The sequence below is a fragment of the Engystomops pustulosus genome, chromosome 7 (genome assembly GCF_040894005.1).
Source record: "Engystomops pustulosus chromosome 7, aEngPut4.maternal, whole genome shotgun sequence".
Taxonomy (NCBI): domain Eukaryota; kingdom Metazoa; phylum Chordata; class Amphibia; order Anura; family Leptodactylidae; genus Engystomops; species Engystomops pustulosus.
In genome coordinates, this window is record NC_092417.1 from 166,463,800 (window position 1) to 166,485,733 (window position 21,934).

Sequence of the window (21,934 nt, forward strand, 5' to 3'; positions counted from 1 at the left end):
GCTCGCCTCCGTCTGGCCTTGAGAACGTTGTCGCTCTCATATCTCCAGGATAAACTGGGCCTTAATCTTGTACATTAAAAAATATTTTTCCTACTTCTGCACATACCAGGCCTCCTGATAAACTTCTTAAAGGGATATTCCACATAAAGAGTTAGCATAATTATGTCTACACTAGACATAGATCTGAGCATTTAAATTCTGATTGCCTAAAGCCACCACTAGGGGGAGCTAACCTCAGATGGTCACAACCTGCACTAGACATAGAATGTAAATGAACTGTAATCTGACTGCCTCCAGCCACCACCAGGGGGCGCTGACCTCTCACCTTTAGGTCGGCCAGCTCGCTGTAGCACTGTTCAGAGCGCGTGTGGTCGGAGAGCTGCACGTTCCAGTAGCAGGGGAGCTCGTAGACCAGGGACGGGGAACTCTTTATAAGAGCATTGAATATATCCTGAATAGAAAGAAGCAAATATTATCCTCCAATCATATTTTAGGAGCCATCTATAACCCCCTACAAATACCCCCCAGGCCTCACCTGATCAGCGAGGGAAGTGCTCAACATGTTCATCAGCTCCCTCTCTGCGGTCAGGCGCCACATCTCCTCCCAGCCAATCTGACGCAGCTTATCCAGAAGTAGTAGGATGACCCCTGGGGTGGAAAGAGGTCACCAATCAGACACCATAGTAGATAATGGGGGTAGTACTCCACACAGTGACATTGGTACTGACCTGTATTGAATCCACGGCCTAACGCCGGCCAAGGCTTATGGTTCTTCCACAGGTTCCCCAGGTACCAGTCGCTCTGATTCTCCACCAGGCCCAGGACCTGCTCACCTGTAATTCATGCCATGGTTAAAGGGATTGTCCAAAAATATCCACCCACCAATCAACAGAACCCCTGCGTATCATGAAAAGAAGGGTCCTCTGATAAATTGAGTCAAAGGACCCATAGACATGTGCAGGGAGGACCCCCATTATCGAGATCGGTGCATTTTATCACTGACCACCCCCTTTAAATCCTGGGAGATTTAAAGTGACAGACATTAGGCCAGAGTGTGGATTACCTGTGAATTTCCTGAATATAGCCCAAAGCTCCGCTATGTCTGTGGCAAAGGTGATGTCTGTGTCCAGGACTATGACCTTTGACAGGTCAGAGGGCAAAGCTTTAGTCAGCGTCAGTTTCATCAGGCCGTAAATTCCAGAGTAATGTTTGTTTGGGATCCATGAAACCTCAGGCTACGGAGAGGAAAAGTCACAGCGTGAGAAATCTCATATGGAGAGGACACCGGGGGAGAAGGGGGCGCCATTGGACTATTACATGAGGTCACTTTCCACCAGGACTGGACCAGAGGCAGACATCTCCATCCGCTTCTAGTGGCCAGGCTTGGTTACTGCACGGTCTGTGCCCTACCTTGAGATCGCTGGCGTTGTAGAAGCTGATCTGCAGAGACGGAACCATCCAAGTTCTGAACAAATTGCCTAAAATGCGTTGGGCCACAGAATCTGTGATCAGGTGGAAGTGAAGAGGGTTTCTCCTAAAAATACAGGGATGGAGAAGGTAAAATCCATTAATACTGTCTGTTATCCCTAGTGCAGGGCCTGAGGGCCACCATCATGAAGAACGTCATGCCTCCCCACCCTGATAACCTACCTGTGGAACAGAATGGATTTGACCAGGGTCACCACATCCCGACTACTGTTATGTCCGGCACAGACAATGGCCACGTGAATGAGCTGGAAGAAAGGTGCAACGACAGGAGGAATTAACAAGGAAAGATCAATGATTGAGTCTACATGTGGCCTGGTGGGCCGGAGGTGTCTATTCCTGGAACTGCTTCTATTTACTCTGCGTTATCACGATTCCTGGTATTCGGTCCAGTAAATATCATTCTTCTCATCTGTTCCTATTTATTATGGTGCGAAGATGAGGTATAAAAAGTTGAGGACGTCCTCCTCTGTGGTGGAGAGAGAATTAGAAGCTTCAAATCCCCTTACAAGAAATTTAGCTAAAATTGAAATGTTGGCTTCCCAAAGCCACCACTAGGGGGAGCTCTGAACATTACTAACAAAGTTATTTTGGGAAGGAGTCAGAACTTTTTCGTTAGGGGGGTGCCGCACTGATTGGATGGGGGTAGACTACTTAGTAACACCTACTTGAATAAATGAGGAACAGTAGAGAGGATAGAACAAGTAAGAATGGGGGTGTCAATTGAACTCTAAATAAAGTTGATGGGGGAGGCAGCTGAACATTTCTCTTCCATTACCGTCTATAGGATTTAGAGGTCCTGGCCCAATTCCATAAAACGCAGGATCCCAGAGACAGGAATGTGTAAATATTTTTGTGGTGTATTGGGACAGCTGGGAGAGAGATAAGCGGTCACTCACCTCACACTTCTCGGTGAGACTCCTCTGTGAGCAGCGACTACTGTTGTCCCCCTCGTGCTCCTCGCTCCGTAGTTCTCCGAGCTGAAGCCGCAGCCTCCGGTTCTCCTCCTCCGCTTCCTGCAGTTTCATCTCCAGATCTTGCACGGAGGGCGCCCTGGCGGGAAACTGCGGAGCCGAGGCCCCCGGAGACGCTCCATCTACAGGAAGAGGCATATATGTATATGGGGACAGTGGTGGAGACTATAGATAGAGGTCACTGCCCCCCGATAGTGGGTGTCCTACAAGGGAGCTGAACCTTCTGCACTTGTATGGAGATGGGAGACCCCCATAAGGAATAGTACGAGGGGCCGCACCTGTTCAGATGACTTACATCAAGTGTGTATATCCAGATATAGAGACATAACAGGTGGTGTGATGGACAGATCCAGAGAAATATAATATATACAGAGAAAGATATAGATGAATAGCGAGAGATAGATATTATATAGATGACGTATGATAGATATGAGATAGAAAGGTATAAACATATCAGATAGATGTCTATCCCTCACCGCTCTCATATCCAATTGCCGGTATCTATCTCTTATCCATCTGTGAGATTAGATATGTGAGAGATAGATGGATAGGAGACATATCTAATATATATTCCTAAATATCTCATTTTTTAGATCTATCTATTTCTCACATATCGCTCATCTCTCAGATAGATAAGAGTTAGATAATTAGATGGATGGATATCTATCTGTCCATCACTTCTCTCATATCTAATTTACCTATATCTATCTAACTCACATCTATCTGAAAGAGGATGCATCAATATGTGAGAGATGGTTGGATATAGAGATAGATGAAGTTCAAGCAGCACAAACAGAGTAAATCCAAAATGGTGGGTGCACATTTTGTAAGAATCGGGCAAAAGGTACTCCAAAAATATCCAAAGGAAAAAGCAGCACTCCAACAGGAGACAATGGAATAAAGGATTCCCCACTGTTTATTGTCTCCTGTTGGAGGGCTGTTTTTTCCTTTGGATAGATAGATATGAGATAGATAGATAGATATGAGATAGATAGATAGATAGATAGGATATACAGTATACATGAAAAACATAATTGGATGATTGATATGAGATACATAGGTAGATATCAGAAAATAGATAAGACAGATAAAATAGTTAGGTTAGATAATGAAATGATACATTGATGACTGACTGATATGAGAGAAAGAGATATATAGATATGAGATAGATAGAGAGATATGAGATAGATAGATACATATGAGAGATATGAGATAGATAGATAGATAGAGAGATATGAGGTAGATAGATAGAGAGATATGAGATAGGTAGATATGAGATAGATAGATAGATAGATAGATATGAGATAGATAGATAGACAGATAGATATAAATATATTAGTTCTATCCATTTAGATCTTTCTATCCATCACTTCTCATATGTATTTAATGTATCCATCTCAGAGATGACAGACAGACAGAAAAAGAAAGACCAAATCGGCATAATAAAAATATAAAAAAATACCAGGTGTTTGCTATCAAGGGCCCGGGGCCGGGTCCTCCAACAATAGTATCCAGAGATATAATAACATCGCTCAGGAACGTCACATGAAAAAAGTTGCAGTGGATTTATTCCAGAATAGCAGTGACATTTGGAGCCGAAACATCACTGCTATCCTGGAATAAATCCACTGGAACTTTTTTTATGTGACTGTCTGGAGTGATGTTATTATATCTTTGGATAGAGATAGATACAGAGATAGATAGGAGATAGATAGATAGGACCAAGAGTAATCATCCATCCATCTATCTATCTATCTATCTATCAACCCGAGGCCCCTACATAACCCGGGTCCTATGTCACACTTACATCCGGTGTCGCCCACAGACAGGTACAGCCATGTGACGACAGAGAACAGGCACAGGGAACCCGCCAGCAGCTTGGCCTTGTTGCGGCAGGGGCACAGCATGGTTCCTGGCAGTACTGCGGTGCAGGAGCGCTCAGGTGGGGAAGTCCAAAATCACGGCCGCTGGCAACATCCTAGAATCTGGAAATAAAACAGGAAGAACATTTCAGGGTCAGATTATTATATTCTACCTCCCGGACGCGGGCAAACACATGAGATCAGTGCAGGTTAAATATTAAATCACAAAAGCTCCGCCATCATGTGTCCTGCCTAATATCTAACCCACTGCTACTAAAGGACTTATTTTATCGCCTTCTACTCCAGTCACAACCAGAGCTGCCTTCAAATTTCTACCGTTTGCCATTACATGAACTCAAAATGCTAATTTATGTACTGTTTGTGGTCGGTCACTACAAAAAGTCAGAGATGTCCTCTAGTAACACAGTCCCCCGGACTACTGTGACCTATGACCCCTCCAGGGTCATCTCATCATCAGCCTGAATGCCTCCCTAAGGTTATGGTCACTGAACTGGATTAAGATCACAGTCGGCCACCAAATAACTAAAGATCTAGTGACGTGGGATTATCCGCCCTGATGATTCCATTTTCCAAGTTCCCAGACTTTTCCCGTAATGGGGGAAAAAAAAAAAGTTACCAAGTTAATTAGTTATGTACTAATGAGTTATGGTCGGTGGTATTTGACAACGGGGAGGAGCTAAAATTGATTTCCCAAAGGAAAAAGGTGTCACAACATCCGTGCGAGACCTGATACTTCTTTCGTACAGAGGACGCAGGACCACCATTGTCTTGGTTGTGGGGGCCCTGCAGTTGGACCCCCATCAGATATTGTCAATGTAAGATATCATATGATACTGCAGCCCCTTTCCTGCAGACGCCCCCCTAGATCAGGGTACTCCTCCGCTGATGGGAGTATCCCTTTAAGAAATCCCATTGGGATAACCCTTTACTGATGACCTGGGGGCTAACAAAGGTTCCCGGACTTTTCATATAATAATACTTGTTACTTCGTCTCCTCTAGTCTAAAACATTCCTGTTCTGAAGAGATCACTTTTCAACACTCATCCCATTTAGATCACAGGTAAAACCTTATGTATCTAAGTAATGCATTCCCTTTAAGGGAGGCTTTAGATGTAAAATGTTTATAACATCATCTGTAAGGACACATTTTGGTTCCAAAAATTATATATAACGTCCTAAAAGTTAAAAAAAAAAAAGTGTCAGGATTCAAGGCGACGCGCACTGAAGTCCATACATGAGGAACAAACAAAAGAGAACCGGAAAATCCAGAGCCAGAAATCAGGAAATCCTTCACACTCCCCGATGAATTATCAGCCGGAGGTTTGATAAGGAGAAGCCGGAACATAGACTCCGGTGTAGGACGCCCTCCAGCGTGTAACTTTCCATAGTAATGTGTAACATGTAGTACTAGGTGCGGGTGCTCGTTACTACCAGATACAATGGGAGTAGTAGTTCTGGTCTTCCAGCAAATAATCGACAAATTCAGCTCTGCTACATCCGTAACTCCTCATACAGACCGGTCTCCTTATACAGAGGCAGAGGTAGGAGACACCTGGAAGATGCTAAGTGTATCCCTGGCTCATGTCCCGGCCTGGATGAAGGGATTATCTGCTATCACACACCGCACAGTGCAATCACTTCCTTCACCTCATCGTGCAAGAAACCACAGGAACCCACAGATTATTCCTGAAGAGAGTCTGTGCTCTAGGGATCTCCAGCTACCTGCTCTATAACATGCTGCCTGCAGATAGGACACTGTACAATCTGCTCAGCTCCTCCTGCTCTATAACATGCTGCCTGCAGATAGGACACTGTACAATCTGCTCAGCTCCTCCTGCTCTATAACATGCTGCCTGCAGATAGGACACTGTACAATCTGCTCAGCTCCTCCTGCTCTATAACATGCTGCCTGCATATAGGACACTATGTACAATCTGCTTAGCTCCTCCTGCTCTATAACATGCTGCCTGCAGATAGGACACTATGTACAATCTGCTCAGCTCCTCCTGCTCTATAACATGCTGCCTGCAGAAAGGACATGATGTACAATCTGCTCAGCTCCTCCTGCTCTATAACATACTGCCTGCAGATCACACTCCGCATATAATATTCTGTGAATATGTCTTCCGCATTGTTTTGTCGCTGGTCTTCATTATGTCCTCCCTTTGTAGTAAAGTCATAAAACCTTCAGTAAAAGCTTTATAAAAGCAGGCGAAATGTTGCATCTTCATTAGAAAACCTCATTGATGTGTGAGTGGGCGCCTCTCGCATCACTTGATAATTGTAGTTTGCCGAAAGATACAACATCTCCGGAGGAAGATGTTCTAATAGAAGCCGCTAATGATCCATGTTTATTGCCTCCTCCATTACGTACATGAGGATTATTAGTGGCCGGATTATCCAACATTCCGGATTACTAGATGTTTACATAAATGTATATGAAATGGAACCCATTAAATCTCGTAATCCCATAATCCCACGCACACACCGCAGCCTGACCCCTCTTATCATGTAATAACACGTCCTCCTATAAATCTGCGCCCCAGAGAAGTCTCCAGGAGTGCAACTCTCAGGTTTCTCAGCGTTACCAAATCTCATCAATCTAACAACCGAGCCAACTTTAAGATTTAAAGGAGAATTCCACCTGTAATCTGATCATGGGGCAGGTATTGCGTTCAGTTCATCCTGATCCACCTGCTTCATGATCGGACACAGAATAATCCTCAGACGGATCAATATTAGGACTCTGCCCCCGCAGGTTACAACAAGACGTCCTTTACACCTGCCCCGATCTTCTAATTCTACCCAAGTCATTGTACCCAATATCACTAGCTCCTGGATGATACAACACAGGGTTCTGTAAATCACATGTGCTCTGAAAGATGAGATTCTTAACTTTAATAGGACACCAGCAGCATGTTTTTAGGTGCTAAAGAACAGAAGATAGGAGAATCTGAATTGACACTCCCCCAGCATCCTCTAAACTTAACTCATCTGAGGCAAAAGGTGACTCTTCTCTGCTCAGTATCACATGACTTTAGAAATCATTTTTTATAGGTAAAAAGGGTGAGATTTCAGATAAAAGAGGGAAATTGAGAAAGGGGCTGCCAGTAGTTTCCCAGGTTCCCTTAAAAAGGACATATACAAAAAAACATCAGTCTATGGGCTGGTCCGTGAAATTGGTCTACGTGGCTCCTTATTGATTTGGAAAGTGGAGCATATATGGATAGTGTTATGAAGGATACAACGACTCTGATATAATGACTGAAGGAGTGATGACCATCTGACCACCCTTCCATTATTTGTGGTCCATGGAGATATGGAGCAGGACTTCCTGAAAGTCCATAGAGGAGCCTTCTTGCCTAAACATTGATGTCTCATGGATGAAGGAACTCTCCACGCTTCGATTCACCCCACCGTCTGCTATTAGATTGCCACCCCACCCATGTAGACCTCTCTCCAAATCGAACATGGAACAATCACGGTTCATTAAGATTCCCGTGGATCAGATACGTTACCATAGACACAAATTACGTGTTATAGTCCGATAACTCTATGGCTACCATCATTTTATGCAGTTTCTGGCTAATTAGTAGAATTCAACATTCATAGACTCGGACAAGGAGATGACCCAGCATCTCCCCAGTGATGAAAGTAGAAGTCTCCTGAAGACTAAGATATGAGGGCGAGGGTTTAGGTTGAATGTCACCTCAGAGGAACCTTTCATTCCTCCTCAGAGCGATAATCATCATTACACGAGGCCAGAAGATTTATTGACAGATCACAATCTATACTGTTCAGAAAGTATAATATAATACAAGCTCGTCATCCCAAACAGCTCAACTAGGCCTCAAAGGTCACCCATAATCTGAATGGAGGCATCTTTACCTCATGTTTTTGCTCAACATACAAAGCCAGAACATTTACTGACAGATTATAATCTACGACGCCCCTCAAATATTATAGACTACAAATCAGTCATCCAAAACACTTCATGAAGTGAAGTGTTTTGTGGTTTTTGTGGCGACTGGTTTGTAGACTATTATATTTTAAGACCGGTGTAGATTATAATCTGGTTTTGTGTCATGAACAAAAACATGATTATTGCTCCAGAGGTAAAAAGGCCTCCATTTTAGATCATGGGTGACCATTGAGGTTTAGGCGATTTAAAATGGAGGCCTATTTACCTCAGATGCAATAATCATGTTTTTGTTCATGACACAAAACCAGAACATTTACTGGCAGATTATAATCTACACTGCCCCCGAAATATAATGTACTACAAACCAGTCATACAAAACACTTCACCTAAACCTCAATGGTCACCTATGATCTAAAATGGTGGCATCTTTACCTCAGGAGCAATAATCATGTATTTTGTTCATGACACAAAACCAGAACATTTACTGGCAGATTATAATCTACACTGCCCCCGAAATATAATGGACTACAAACCAGTCATACAAAACACTTCACCTAAACCTCAATGGTCACCTAGGATCTAAAATGGTGGCATCTTTACCTCAGGAGCAATAATCATGTACCTTATATACTCGAGTATAAGCCTAGTTTTTGAGCACAAAAAATGTGCTGAAAAACCCAAACTCGGCTTATACTCGAGTCAAAAAAATAAATATATCTAAACTCACCTTTCCGGCGACCCCTGTATATCTTCTGTGCGATCTGTCCGTCAGCGGCGGCAGGTTATATACACTGGGGCAGGGTCTGGCAGGCTATATACACTGGGGCAGGGTCTGGCAGGCTATATACACTGGGGCAGGGTCTGGCAGGCTATATACACTGGGGCAGGGTCTGGCAGGCTATATACACTGGGGCAGGGTCTGGCAGGCTATATACACTGGGGCAGGGTCTGGCAGGCTATATACACTGGGGCAGGGTCTGGCAGGCTATATACTGGGGAGGCTGTGACCTATGCATTTCCCACCCTCGGCTTATACTCGAGTCAATAGGTTTTGTCAGTATTTTGTGGTAAAATTGGGGGCCTCGGCTTATACTCGGGTCGGCTTATACTCGAGTATATACAGTATTTTGTTCATGACACAAAATCAGAACATTGACTGACAGATTTTAATCTACAACGGCCATGAAATGTAATAGTCTACAAACCAGTCATACAAAACAGGTCACCCATAATTTGGATAGGGGAATCTTTGCCTCAGAGGTCTGTCCCCATCTACAAAAGATGGTCTCCAGATTCCACCATTTTACGTGGGCCGGGGCCATTAAATATCTGTCAGAAAAAAAACAAATCTGTCGACAATGAAAATTCCTGATTCCCCCTTGACCAGCAGGATAGGCTTTGGCAAACATTCATGTTATTTACATGGAGGAAATAAAAGATGGATGACTGTCGGACACCTGCTCCTTATCTTGGGTAAACAAGAGACTGCGACATAAGTAGAGAAATTGGACAAAAATTGGCTGTGAGCTGCAAACGCGTGGTTAATGAATTGTAGATAATTGTACCAGATAGATTGTCGTGTCTAGGGTGTCAATAATATATGAACTGATAAATGACTTGGGATTTAGCAGATTAAGGGCTCTGACACACAGTCAAATTAAATGGAGCCTTAAAGGGGTTGTCCCCTTTAAATTGTCATCCCCTATAAATTGGACAGGCAATCTGATCGAAAAGGGTCTGGCTGCAAGGAAACCCTCACTGATTTTTCCTAATTTTTTACCTTTGTGTACGTTGTTAGTAACAGAAGGACTGTGAATAATGCATTTATATTCCAGAATTGTAGTTTCTCCAAGTGCTCTGGGGGTGTGTCCTCACACTGCTTTGCTCTGTGCAGCCATTGTTAGGTATTGTCCCCGTTGAGATAGGTTATCATACATTTGTTTGTTGTGAGTAGAAGCAGGTCTGTGAAATATGGATTTTTACTTCGGGATTTGAGCTACTCCAAGTGCTCTGGAGGAGTGTCCTTACACTGTAGTGCTCTTAGCTCTCTACATTCAGTTGCTACATGGCTCTTCCCCTCTGCTGTGAGTAAAATACGTAGCAGGCTTCTGGCTAAATACATTAGCGGTTACTTCGGGAGTTTGTGGAGCAGTTCAATGTAGAGAGCTAAGAGCCGAGCAGTGTGAGGACAAGCCTCCAGGGTTAATACCCAATGCTGCCTGCAGAGAACCAAGAGCGGAGCAGTGTGAGGACCTGGAAATTAGCATAAACTACAACCATGGAATACAAATCCATATTTCACAGTCCTGCTGCTACTAACAACAACATAAAAGATCTCTCCAGGGACAATACCTAACACTGACTGCTGTTTTGTGTGGTCTATAGTAACTTTGTAGTTTGCGGTGCCACAGGGCTCCTCCATTTGCTCCAGATTCTGTGAGGCACAGGTAGCTTTGTAACCGTAGATGCCACACAGTCGGCTGGCATGCTCGGCCTTGCAGCAATAATACGGCGCCATCACCATAGAAGGGAAAATCTTAGACACTGCAAACAAAACTCTGTCGTTTCAGTGTGTCAGGACTGAGCGGAGGAGAGGAAGTCGTTACAGGACCTCTCTCCTACCCCCACGTTACATACATTATAAGAAATTCTGTGAACTTTACAAATTCCTGAAACGCTTCGCCCGCCTGGCGCGCCCCTCCTCTCTATATATGTACGATACCACTTCTCTTCACAGGGGTTTTGTTTTCTAACCTATAATCCATTAACCAGAATTCTCCGGATATGGACTCATTATAATCCTACGGAAAAGATTTGAGGAGAAGGGATATTTGCTTTATTTTTTTGCAGGTTTACAAACTAAAAACCAAGGCAAAACGGTTTCTCTGTGAGGGAGCGACAGGAGCGGAGGTAAATTTGTACACAGGTATCTGGTTTCCTCATTCAATAACTTGGCAGAGCTATTATTTATATTATATATACTAGATTATATTATATTAGGAGCAAACGCAAAAGGAAAATGGAGGTAACCTCTGGCAACCAATCAGGTTGCTGCTTACATTTTTCATATGGCCTTTAACTAGTGAAAGGTGAATTGTGATTGGTGGCTATAGCATTCTCCATATCAAGTAGTTCCGATTAATCGCCCCTTTATGTTAATATTCTACCCCTGTAAGATAATTGTGGGTGCAACAATATCACAGGTTACAATGAATATCCAAAAAAAAAAAAAAACACCTCTCCGGGCAGGGTGAGGGGCAGCACCAGCAACACAGCATAGAAATATGAGAGTTACTAGGAGATTATTATTTTCAGTATGACACCAGAACCATGAACCATGAACCCTGCAATCACTAAATTTGACTCATCCCTGGTAAAATATGACTCTTCTCTGCACTTTGGAGGAGATTTTTTTTATAGGTAAAAAATGGAATTCTAGAAAGGATATTTCATACCCTACCTTAGGGGGCTGCTAAGTGTAATGGGGTAAAATCTGGTGCCCAAAAATGCCCAATACGGAAGGAGATCCTGTTGGGCATACCTAGCCTGTACTTAATGCATATCCCTAATAGCCCCTTGGACGCTGGCAGAAGGGGCACTGTAGGGGATTGTGATACCAGCAGGTCCCTATTCCGTGAACGGGTAATAAGATTCAGTGTCTTTAACACTGGTAAAATCTGTAAAACACTGATTTTAAAGTGGATTTTGCATTAACCCAACCACATATTGGGCCAGAACAATTGTTACTGTGATTTTGGGACCGAATTCATCTGGTTTTGGGATATTGCCAGCTTTGCACAGAATATAATAGTCCATGATCAGGATGCAGATCTGCTGGCACAGGATACACCGGTAACGGGATAGGAAACAGACTGTCACAATGTGATTGTACCCCAGCCCCTGCTCCGAATCTATATAATGTCAGGTATATGGGATTACGAGTACCCTCGTGCCCATAGCCTGCCCACCTGTGATGCCCAATGGCTGCAAAATTTTACAAGTAAGAATAATCTTCTGCAGCAGGAAGTTGTCCTACTGTATGGACCTTGGGGGTCCACCCAAACACAAGAATTGGGGACCCCTGGGGATTTATGGTCATATGTATGCTATTACATTCAATGTCTATGGGATGGATAGTGACTGTACTAAGTCATTGTGGTGTGAATACCCCTTTAAAAAAGGAGTGCATGTTCTATAGGCACAGAGACCCCTTTAATGTCACACATCTCTATTCCCAGTGATTTTATCTCCGTCTCTGGGAACCTTACTGCTGGATAGGTAACAGGATCCGGCGGCTTTGTACATACCTGTGTCTCGGGATCGCCTCCATGTGTGTAATGGGAGGAGGAGGGGGTGACCACGGATGAATAGGTGTATGGGGAGGGGGGAGCCGAGGGTTGGATAGGCTCCTGTGAGCGGGAGGTGTGCAAATAGGTGGAGAAATCAACGTGTCGGGAGGCATTAAAAAGTTATTAACTTCAGGTTCAAGGTCACAAAGTTTCCTGGACAGAAAATGTAAAGATAAAAAAAAAAAAAGTCACAAAAAAAAAGTCACAGGGAAACTAAAAGTGACCGCACCTGGATCAGTGAGTATGTGCTCCCAGAGGGGACAGGGTAATAAGATGGTGAACTGCTGATGGAAAAAAACGGGGGTAGAATACAAGAAATTTGGTTCCGAAAATTCAAATATTTACATAAATAGAAATAAAAATGAATTTCATTTTTTTTTTTTCTCTTTTAGGCCAGATTAGTTTACAATCCATTTTACAGATGTAAAAACGGTTTTGGCCACGGATCTAGTAGCACAATATGGATATATACCTAATTTATCTCAATCAGGACATAAAAAGGACCTTAAAAAAGGATATAAATGAACGCACCATGTGGAAAATAAATAATTCAGGGGTTTAGGAAATTAAGTATAAAATCTGAATTTCATGCAGTCCATCCCTTTAAGGGCCCTGAATTTAAAGGGGCACTTCAGGATTACAATACTGACAATTCTTAGTACAGGCCATTAATATCAGATCAGTGGGGATCACCCAAACTTCTACAGAGACCCCATGGGTTTGTGGGATGGGACAACCCCTTTAAATACGATACTGTTGATACCAGCGAAGTTGTGTCTTGTCTACATTGTCTGAGACGTCTTCACGCAGACTTCGTGTCCAAGATTCAAGGTCAGGGAGAGAGACGGGTCACAGGGCGACGTCAGCAGCCGCCATTATACAGTCTCTTCATACATTATGTATATACGCACCCACACATCATTGTAACCTACACACAATCCAGTCCGTCTGCCGGATCACACATCAAGAATCGGGCTTTGTGTAGTTCTCCTGGCACCGGCTGTTAAAAACCCGGGAGAATTATACACAGCTGTGTATATACCCAGGGTATGGACAGTGCTAGCCAGGGGAGCAAGTATAGGATTCACAATAACTTTATGGGCTCTGCACAGTTCATAAATGATGTATCACTGCATTGTTATACAGTTCTGCCATTCAGGGGTCTGGGAAAGTTGGGTGACAGCCGCCATATTGCTGCAGTCATATAGAGGTACAGCTATAGACAGAAGTCTGACCAGATGTTTCTGGTTTATAGAAGTGTTAATGGTCAAGCAAAGATGCAGCTTATACGGGGGCTGTCACCCAGCTTTCCCAGGCTCCAGAACATGCAGGGAAATTCTAGTTTGTAAGATTTGCCATCCCTTTGCCGACTATAAAAGATGTACTAGTAGCTTTAAGAGATACAGTATGATAGATTAGGATACATTTAACTTTCTACCATATTGTAGGTCACTTTGGTCAAGATCTCTGCTTGCTTTTAGTGAATAACAACATTCGTAATTACGTCCGGAGGCTAAAAGGTCTACACATCTAAGACCGTATTCACACACATCAATAATAGTGTAGTGGCTTCTCTGGAAAACCTGCAGTGTGTGAATATAACCTTATATGTCGCCCAGCTGAAGTTACACTGTATACAAGAAGTTATGAGCCTAAGGATTGAGGACGGAGTTCGATGCAGCTAAATATACAAAATCCACCAAAATCTGCAACCCCAAAGCATCAAATATTTCCTAGTGGATTTCATGGAGTGGATCTGCTAACCCTCTGATATATCTTGGACCCCTGCAACCCTGCAGCAGACGTCGTGGGGTACAAAAATACACAGATTTTAATGAAACATCTTGTTACACCTGCACTGATACACTGTAACAAACCACCAGCACACAAGAGTTCTAAAAAGATTCCAAAACTGAACACAATTGTAGCAAATAGTCAGATGTGAGAAGGAGAAGGTCAGGATGGATTTTCTGCTTGTGGAAATAAACAAGAACATTCCTATTCACTGACAGCAAGAAGAGATATATGCATAAAGGTAAATAATAAGTTGGAGTAACCTCTGTAATATAAAAGGGGCTCACATTTCTTAAAGTCACAGACAGGCGAATGTTTCGGTGCACTCACCTAAGGAGCAGCCGAGGAATATGTCACAATCCCGTAGATTCCTGGCGCCTCAGAAGGGCAACTTTTACTCTTCCAGATGTCTCCTGGCTGCAAACAGAGGGAGAAACAGATTGAGTCTCCTGCTTCAAAGAAAAACTAGCGGCCCCTCCCACACCTGCCCAAACCCCTTCCCCCTTACCCCCACCCCCTGGAATCACCTCCCTATGGAATGGGAGATACTCGGCTTTATCACATTCTACAGACGATAGGGACCAGAAATAACCACGGCCTTCCACGACTATACACGGCCGAAACCGGAACTTTGCTGCTTCGGGAAGGGGGGGGGGGGGGGGATGTACCTGGAGAAGTTATGGATTGTCTATTAAATTTTGAATTGTTAGTGCCAATTTAATATTAGAAATGTTATTTTTCTCAATAATAAAGATATTTTAAAACAGTTTAATAACCAGCGCCACCTTGTGGCAGTCAATTTAGGAGATTAATTTGACGCTTTGATGCAATAACAAAACGCAGTTGTCTCATTGTCTCTGACAAACTCAAGACAATCCCTTTAAATCCACTTAGCTTTCAGTGATAGATAAAGCAAAAATGACAGCGCCACCTTGAGGTCAATTCTAAATAAAGTACCTGAAGTTTATTAGCAAGTAGAATATTAACTTTTATGCTTATGGCACAGTCATCTACACAACTATCACCCCTTCTCGTTCCCCCAATGAAATATGACCGAGTATGCAAGTACTTTCATTGTTATGGAGGAGATGTCATGTGGAACACTTAATGGTATAGACACGGATTATCAAATACTGGATTATTAGGCAGAATATCAATATATGAAGATGGATAGATAGGGTCAACATCTGCAAAGAGTTTGCTTGTTCTCTCCGTGTTTGCGTGTGTTTCCTCCGGGTCCTCCCACACTCCAAAACATACTAGTAGGTTGATTAGATTGTGAGCCCCATTGGGGACAGGGACTGATTTGGCAAGCTCTGTGCAGCGCTGCGTAATATGTTTGCGCTATATAAATAACGGAATTATTTTTATAGATATGATCGATTATCTATCCATTTTCCTATTTGACATAGGAGGAGGACCAGGCAGTGGTCGGGGTATTTGTAGATGGAGGAATGTTTCGTGTACATGTGAGGACAAGATACCCCATTAAATTTTTCTCTTTACACATCCTGGAGGACTCTGCTTAAACAAGAAACAGCAAGAACGCTTGTACTTGAAAGGAGCCCCGAGGGGTGATGCTAGGAGGGAGACAGGCGTGGATACCAGGAATGCGCTTATCATGCGGCAGATTTAGATGTCAAAAGTTAAGGAAACTAACTGGGGGGGGGGGGGTGTCACATTTTGATTAAATGGGATCTAGGCTGCAATGACTCAGTTCTGCCACTATAAAGACAATGGCGCCGTCAGCTTTTTGTTCCACTGTTTGTTTGAACATAATTAGTCTTACATTATCTTATGTTCAAATTTTATCCCCCCATTTCAACGTTCCTCTAAATACGGCCCAAAAAGAATCTGAAATGTGAGCCTTCCTGCATACATACATAAAAATGTCCACCGCATTCCTGTATAAATCCATTTTAATTGGAATTTCTCCTCAATTATTCCACATTAGTAATCCGGTGACTTCCATCACCCTTCATGCCATATCCATAGAATAAACATCACTACTATCCAGCAACATCACAGGACTTGTCTGAGGTAAAATATTGAAAATGGATCCTCCCTACATAATAAGTGAAGCACCTTTTTGCCTGGCCCGAGGCTTGGCACTTCATTACACTGATAATAAGATGAATCACTCGTCTATTCATGTCTATGCTTTGCCTGGAGTCACTTTCTATTTTTATGTAGTGGAAGAGTGTCTATAATTAAATCATCAAGTGAAGGTGGCGGCCATTTTGGGATTCATATAAAAATGGAGAGGAAGTAAAATCAGTCTCTACTGCCCACAAAATAAGTGACAAATAGGACGTACACTCTAGTCAGTATGGGTAACAAATATTTTAGGCTTCTTTTAGTAGAACTGAAAAACCGTGTCTCCAGGACAACTAATCATAGTAAGGCTACATTCACATTGACGTGTACCCGCTGTACCGTAGAACGGCGGGCACACGCCCTCTCCATAGAGTAACACAGGGTCATATTCTACGGGCTACGGAATGATACGCCGCCATAAGGCCATTGAAGTGTATGAGGGACTTATATATGCCGTCTATACGTCGCCCGTATATATACGTCCCCCATACGTTCGTGTGAATGTGGCCTTAAGCTCAGACTGGTTGCTGAGGGAAAGAAGTCCTGGAGTCGTATTTTGTGACTGGAATTACTGCGTCAAGTTTGAACTTTGCACCATCAGGCGATTTTTGTATATATCGAGAAGAATTTACCTCACGACATCCAGCGCTAGTGAGCGCATAAATGAGGAACCACTGTGGTCTAGTAATCTATTTTTTTATAGTGGATTATGAGATGGGGGATTCAGGCGACCGTCAGTGGCCCGTGGCTGCTCGGATCACACACCAAATCACCAGGTCCACACTATAAATGATAATAACAAATAATAAAAAGTCAATTGTGTCTGTGTCTTTAAGACACAAATGCAACTGACTAAGAGACCAGCACAAAACAAAAAAAATTAACAATAAAATGTAAATTTTTTTTTTTTCACTTTTTATGCTTTTTTTTTTGCCCTTCATTAAAATATTAATACGATCAGTTACTAAACGAAAATGTGTGAAAAAAAATAATCAAAAAATGCGTCCATTTAGAAAAAAAATCCTGTAAAAACAACATGGTTCTGCATGGTGTGAAAACAAGCGTTTATGGAATGGAGTCCTTAAAGGCATCACTTTGAAAAGGGAGAGGACTGAAATTCTCTCGCCCCAGGACACACAATCCTCGTTTCTCTGCATGCCCATTAACAAAGTAAACACCCCCCAAGGTCCCCTAATCGCTCCTGTGACCAGAGGGGACACTGATTCATCAAGTAAACTTGCTCGCACCGGACTGTGAGACACTGGGGAGTTATTCATCACGCAGACACTTTCCCCTCATACAGTTTTATACTGGACATCATTGTCCTCCATTGCAGCTGTCGCGTACACTTATGTCAAGTTCATTTTCAGAGGCGATCTGGAGTCAGCAAGTCATATTTAAAAGGGTTGTTCACTTATTTTGACCTATGAATTTAAATCTACAACTGCCATGTGTCTCCATGGTAACAGACAACAATCAAAACGATGTAGTCTGATCGTGCTCCAATATTTCCCGATGACAAGAATTATGGCTACGGACTACATACATCACATCTGAAGGATTCCGAAATACTAATTCTGACTCCAGCTTTCCCTTAACAATCAATAGGGGCCAAACATACAATGAAGAAAGGTCATCGTATGTAGGGAAGAGGCAATTATAGTGATAGCATCAGCGCCGGGTGACATCATGATAATTATATACATGGAACCATTAGGTAATCGCTAGAAGTGCGGCCAAGGCTGCAAGGAATCTGACTAAATTTATGGAATGGGTGGGAAATAATTGCAGCGGAGGCCTCCCTTCCCCCCTCTGTAGAGACTTGTCATTCAAGTGTATATAATTACAACTAGGCTGGATATTGGATTTTTCTTTTTATGTGTGTGGGTTTTATTTTATTTTTTTTTTTTAACAACCCCTTTAAGGCATCTGGAGCCCTGATGTACTAAAGTAGAAGAGGAAAAAAAAAAAAGTAAAAAATGAAAAATCCAGAGCAGAATCAGAAGATTGGAAACTCGTGATCAGCGATCTGTAACACCAGACCTGCAGGATACAACGTGGCTTATTGTTCTAGGTGCTTGTATATTGGACTTTGATCCTCTGCTTCAACACAGTGCATAGATTTAAAGGGATATTCTATATATTAAAAGAAGACCTCTTGCTCCTCCTGATAGGTCTCCCAATATACTTTTAATCTTCATAAAATAACAAGTCGGTGATGGGTTGTTCCTCAGTTATTCCTAATACAAAACAAAGTGTAAATTGACAAGTGGGTGTTACCAGTTGTGGGTGTGTTCATGTATATTCTAATACTGTCCAATCAAGGTAGTTTGTATCTTTTGCTAAGAGAGTTTAACACCCAGTTGTCAATTTATTCCTACATTTCTAGAAAGATTAACATCGGAACGGCATCACACATACGAAAAGATATTCTGAAATTTTATGGGAATAATAAAATTTAGGAAAAATGAGATTTCAGGAGGAGAGACAATGAGTTATGTTAATCCGTAGAGAACGTACCTAGCAGGGAAAGGGACTGTAACTTAAACAGTAAAACACCACATAATCTATTAACTCTACTAATGTCAACGTGAAACCCCCACCGCACCTCAAAAATATATATAGACTTAAAGGGGATGTCTAAAAAATAAAATACATAGTTGATTAGCCCCCCAGTTCTGTTACTTGCCTTCTCAGTACACCATTGGCTGAAGCAGATTGTCACCCTGACTAGTGATTGGCTGGACACCTCCTTCCAGTGCTTCCTGTGATGTCAGGATACTCACAGGAAGTTGAGTTCACTGCAAACCAGGTGCGGCGATACGGGATTGGTATGTGGTCAACTAAAGGGTCCTTTCCCCTTTCAATTTATTTTACCAGTGAATCCCTTTAATGTTTCCCTGAGCGCTGACATCATCAGGCCTCCCCTTGTCTATGTCTTACACCTTTCTAGGAATAGCTCCCCTCCTGCAGGGGTATAGAATGGGCTGTACACGTGGCCTAAAAGCCATTCCCAGCATGCTTTGCTTCCACCTATTGTCTCCATAAGCTTAACTATTGTAAATGAGGACAAGGTCGCTGATGAATGGCCGTGCGCCCTATTGTTATGTTACCCCAATTTAACCCCCTTCTGTCCAGCCAAGATGCAAGTTGAGGAATTGCAACTGGGTAAAAACCCATCTTCATCCACAGATTGCCCAAATTCTCATGTACAACGCACAAGATTATTTATTGGCGATCAGAGCCATGGAAGCTTTACACACTAGTGACAGATCTGTCTCATTTCCTATGATGTAAAACTCAGTTTATGGATCTGTGCATTGTGTGGTTCCTCTGTTATTCCTCCTGGAAAATAAAAAGTTGGGGTTTGCCATTAACTTGTCGCCTCCTTACACTGTGAGAACTTACTGTACGGTATCTTATTACATAGAAACAGTCCAAAGGACAAAGTGGAGCGGAGCGACTACTAGTCGCCTACAATTCAATAGCTCAATAAGTGTCTCAATTCTTTGGGAACTACAACTCCCAGCATACACTGAAGGTGGCAATCTGAAAATCCCTCCATATGTTCTATAAAAAAGAATAAGAACGCGTGTGTATATGTTTCTACTTTAAAAGTAGCAAGAACCATTTCTAGAAGAAAAAGACAAAGTTGTCTGATGACGCATCACCCTGCACATGGAGGTTTTGCTTCAATAGGAAATTCTCGGCCCAACTATGAAAAATGATAACCCCTTATATCTAGATTTTTGGATTTAAGGAACTTAAATAGACTCCTTTGAGAACAGAGGGTTCCCCTCCGCCCCACAATGCGGCCAAGGAGGAGTCTGGGCCTGAAGCTTTTCCCAAACCGACAGAGATTAAACCCGAGACGGGAACTGGAGATCAGACGGCGCGGCCTGGCATCAGAAGAAGCTTTGTTTCCTCTCTTTTCCTCTGCATCCGATTCCCACCTAATCCCTCATCATACTAATAGCCGGAGGTACGGAGTATACAGGTGCATTCCCCTGCGGACGAGCTCAATCCTTCTGCTTGATAATGATGTGTTTTGCCGAATTTACGGCCAAGACTTTTCCGCCATAGAAATAAATCTGCTTAAGCTTTTGCTTTTCTCCCACAACTAAGAAGCATTTACTGAAATACCAAAAGTCAGGAGGAGTAGCGCTACTTATACACAGGCACCAGGAGTGCGTAACCACTGGATATGGATCATATATACAAATTTCCTATTAAAGGGATGATCCTGGGTAGAAAACAGCAATCTGTAAACAAATTCTGTGAATGACTATGGATTAGGATACACATCCTTGGTGCAAAGTAGAGGACTGGGTGTACTAGCATGGAGATGGACCATGCAGCTGCTATGGGGCCCATTGGGGGTAGAGGGCCCTATACTGATCCTATCCAGCTTTCCACTAAACCACAACAGTATTTTTACTACCCTACAGTCAACACAAAGACATTTTTACCACTTCTATTGAATTCTTTGGAATCAGTATACATTCCTATGAATTGAGCTCCCCCTAGTGGTGGCTCTTTAAGGACAATAAATCAATGTATTGGTCACAGTTTTCTGATATGACCCAGCAATAAGTAATCTAGATAAGGTGGAGTTTGATTTCTGTATTTAAAATTTTTATCTGTATTTTTATTTTTTTATTAATATTTAAATCTTGTGGGATTTAGGTTCGCCACTGCTGGGACACCCAATAAGGTAAATTCCGGTCCTGAAGAGTGTTTTATGTGATGAATATGTCCAACCCACTGACAAAACTTGCAGACTCGGTTGTGGGCATTATTGAGGACTTGCCTCTTTGTAAATACATCTTAAACGGAACCTGAATATAAACTAACCCACACTTACTAATCATACCGTTACAAGTTGTACAACTATCCCTATATTGTTCTTTCCAATGCTTGTAAAGTCCCATAGTCCGTACGTAAGGTTGACTCCCCATCTATCCACATTCATGTTCTTCTAGTTCAACGGCGCCTCCAGCTTTCTGATTGACAAGGAGGCATGCTTTCTCTTAAGCCGACTCAACTTGGCCCTGCTACATCATTCAACCCTCCTCCCGGAATGAGAGAGAATCCGGCTGTGTTTTTACTCACTGTAGAGAAATCAAGCCCCTCATTCACCTCTCCCTCAGGAATTCACTTCAGCGAATCACACAGCCAGCATCTCCCTCATTTCTGAGGAGGACATGAATATGCCGGACGCTGCTCAAAGCAAAGACAATGATTGGACTAGTGACACAAAATAATTTGCAAATATAGTGAGTCAACTTTATGCATGGAGTGTAGAACTTTATAGGCATGGTCTTCCCTTTTTGTTTTTACCCAATTGTTAACTGTTGTCATGGTGAGTTTGTATGACTGTCTTTTGTTGATACCTTCCCCCCCCCCCCAACCCGCCTCAACCGATTAGGC

At 42.7% G+C, this 21,934-nt stretch overlaps 1 protein-coding gene across 1 annotated transcript in view; it reads right to left on the reverse strand.

Annotated features, from left to right (window-relative positions):
• The window catches only part of LARGE2 (LARGE xylosyl- and glucuronyltransferase 2), a 35,612-nt gene that overhangs the window by 4,174 nt on the left and 9,504 nt on the right, over positions 1–21,934 (reverse strand). Inside the window, exons 2-10 of the mRNA XM_072118820.1 lie at positions 14,738–14,824; positions 4,267–4,444; positions 2,385–2,581; positions 1,651–1,733; positions 1,411–1,534; positions 1,064–1,235; positions 729–833; positions 536–648; positions 326–451 (exon numbers count right to left, since the gene is read on the reverse strand). Coding sequence (XP_071974921.1) covers positions 326–451; positions 536–648; positions 729–833; positions 1,064–1,235; positions 1,411–1,534; positions 1,651–1,733; positions 2,385–2,581; positions 4,267–4,366 — 1,020 coding nt within the window. The 5' untranslated portion in view covers positions 4,367–4,444; positions 14,738–14,824. The remainder of the gene's footprint in view (positions 1–325; positions 452–535; positions 649–728; positions 834–1,063; positions 1,236–1,410; positions 1,535–1,650; positions 1,734–2,384; positions 2,582–4,266; positions 4,445–14,737; positions 14,825–21,934) is intronic.